Source organism: Cariama cristata, unplaced genomic scaffold (assembly GCF_000690535.1).
Source record: "Cariama cristata isolate BGI_N322 unplaced genomic scaffold, ASM69053v1 scaffold15196, whole genome shotgun sequence".
Taxonomy (NCBI): Eukaryota; Metazoa; Chordata; class Aves; order Cariamiformes; family Cariamidae; genus Cariama; species Cariama cristata.
The window spans coordinates 5,543-8,311 of NW_009620500.1; the positions used below are offsets into that span (position 1 = coordinate 5,543).

Sequence of the window (2,769 nt, forward strand, 5' to 3'; positions counted from 1 at the left end):
CAGAAGTTTTTCCTTGAGGAGATTCAGCTTGGCGAGGAACTACTAGCTCAAGGTAATAGCATAATTTTTTTTGAAGGGTAAGTTGTAACATAATTTTTCTTTACATTTGCTAGATGATTTTTATATACTAAGATCTTTTGGGGGGTTAAATTCACCTAGGAAAATCTGCTAATTGGTTTCAAACCTTCTGTGTTCAGAAGATCCAGCAAGGGAGGAGGAAAGAAAAGTGTGGGTTGATTCTCAGTAGTTTAATTCACTGTTGATGGATGTTTTATATAAGTACTTTACAGTGTGGAAGAAGGGTGATTTCAAAACATTACGGTTTGTCATACAGGTGAATATGAGAAAGGTGTTGATCACTTGACCAATGCCATTGCTGTGTGTGGACAGCCGCAGCAGCTACTACAAGTTCTACAGCAGACTCTTCCACCACCAGTGTTTCAAATGCTTCTAACTAAGCTCCCTACAATAAGCCAGGTATGTGAAACCGTCCCTGTTGTTTTGGTTTGAAAATAATTTAACTACTTCTCCATTACATCAGGCTTTTTGTAATATTGGCTTTTGTAATATGTTTTTTGTATATGGTCAGTTAGATTAAAAGAAGGTTTTTTTTTTCACCTGCAACGTTAAAAAGTGTATATGAAAAATACCATATAGCGTTAATAGCAAACAGGGTAAAAGAAATATAAAACTTCCCTTATGCATAGGGTATGCTAAGTAAGCTCTTCTGAAGTAGAGACATTGACCACAGCTCTGATACTATAAGCAGATTCACTGTTTCCCAAATATAAGTTGGGGGATCAGAAAAGTGGTAACTTGCTTGCACTGTGTCTTGAGGTTAGTTTGGGGTTTTTTTAATTGTGTATCTACAAGTGTATGTCCATAAAAGTCCATTAGAATGAATCTGTTACTTTTGCTAGCCTGTTGCTTCTGGGCCAGCTATAAACACAAAATGTTAACTAGCACCAGAACACATGACAGTTTTGGACGCTTGGCAGTTTCCCTGATGATAAAAGTTTGTAGCTCTGTGTATAAAATGCCCTCTCTTTTTAGCCCGAGTACTGTGCAGGTAATGTTGGTAATATGCTAGCAGGTGATGTCTACTGTAAAATAAATAATATGTTTTATGTTCCTGGAAATGCAAGGGTCCTCTGTAACGGTGTTGACTTGCATAAAGCAGAGACTCAGTGCTGCATCAGTCAGCTGTCTTTACAGCTCACACCTGGTTACATTGTGGTTCAAGGACCATATACTTAGTAAAAACAGTGGAAAGTGTCGGGCACACAAGATGTAAAGGTCTGGGGAAACAATAGAGCAAAAATGTTTCCTTAGAGAACAGTGCCGAAAACCACACAGGTCATCACTTGAGACTGACAGGATATTATTTATCTGACTTTGGCTTTGTTAGGCGTGGCACAGTACTACTTTCTGTGGAACTGACTTCAAAAGCTTACATCAAATAGATCACCACTTTTAACATTAGTCAGTTTGCGCAGTAATTACACTGCTTAATGTTCAGTGTAAAATTATATTGCTTGATAATCAGTTGCCTACTGTCGATTTTATGTAATTGTGAATGAGTTTTTCTCCTTCTTACAGAGAATTGTAAGTGCACAGTGCTTGGCTGAAGATGATGTTGAATGAGGTCACACCACAACAGGGGGAAAAATATGTTTTCTTACCCCAGAAGATGAGCATCAGTAGGGGGATAAAGGGGCAAACATAGTAGTTAATGGACTGTGTACCACATCGGGTTCTACCAGAGTTAAAGTTAACTTTGTGTAGGTGGGTTTCACAGGATTTTATTTATTATCCCAGTGAAAAGTGTATTTTGATAAGAATTCATTTTATAAATACACTGTGTTGAGTTATCAAAGTATCACTAACTTCATCATTATTAAAATATGCAGTTGTAATGTTGTACATATAAAGACATAAAACTACGACCTATTAAAAACCCAATGCTCATTTTTGAAAAAACAAAGTTATGGCAATAAAGATTTATCTGCACTTGTGTGTCCCTATAGTACTACTTTAAATTTCAGAACATTTGGGTGTCAGAGCAAATGATCTAAAAATGACTTAACATTAAAATTTATTTTTAATGTTATGGCTGGTCTTCCAGTGCTTTTAATTAAGTTTAAAACCTTGTGTCATTTCCTGAGAAAATAGACATGTGATCATTTAAACAGTACCCGATCACCCTAGAAAGAAATGCAAATCAGAATGGTAATATGGCTGCAGAAAGAATGACAAATGCACTTCTGTCAGGAGCAATAGCATCTAAAGCGCTGCAAGTCAAAACTGTGTCTGGCAAACATGAAAGCTCTGTTAGTGCAGGTGTCTGTGAAATAAAGCTGTTTGCAGTAGAACCTGGGGTAGATTGTAAGAGCACAAAGGTTGGGTTTTTTTGGAAAGCTTGAAACCTCTTTGCAAGATAGGCAGTTAACATTTCAGTCTCTAGTCTCTGGCATTTGCACTGATAAGGTAAGACAATGATACCCCAGGTGTGATACCGTAAACTTGAATTTAGGTAAATTTTCCTTTGCCAGTGGAAAGGAGGCAAATAATATACAGACTGAAGTGAGTAGCAGAAGCATACTTCTGAAAGCAAGTTTTCCATGGATAGGGTGTTCTAAATGTCGAAACAGGTTGGCTTGTATTGTTCTCTGGTTTTGTGCCATCACCATTCAGGTGGCAGAAGAAACAATCAAAAATGTAGATTTATATTTTTACTGTGGTGACTTGTTTTAATTTAAGGAGAAGAAA

The 2,769-nt window shown here is 36.9% G+C and overlaps 1 protein-coding gene across 1 annotated transcript in view; it reads left to right on the forward strand.

Annotated features, from left to right (window-relative positions):
- The window catches only part of LOC104162817 (mitochondrial import receptor subunit TOM20 homolog), a gene marked incomplete at its 5' end in the record, with an annotated part of 2,897 nt that extends 787 nt beyond the window's left edge, over positions 1 to 2,110 (forward strand). Inside the window, 3 exon segments of the mRNA XM_009701638.1 lie at positions 1 to 52; positions 335 to 477; positions 1,600 to 2,110. The exon segment at positions 1 to 52 is cut by the window's left edge and continues 30 nt beyond it. Coding sequence (XP_009699940.1) covers positions 1 to 52; positions 335 to 477; positions 1,600 to 1,644 — 240 coding nt within the window.
- Positions 2,111 to 2,769: the final 659 nt, after the last annotated feature.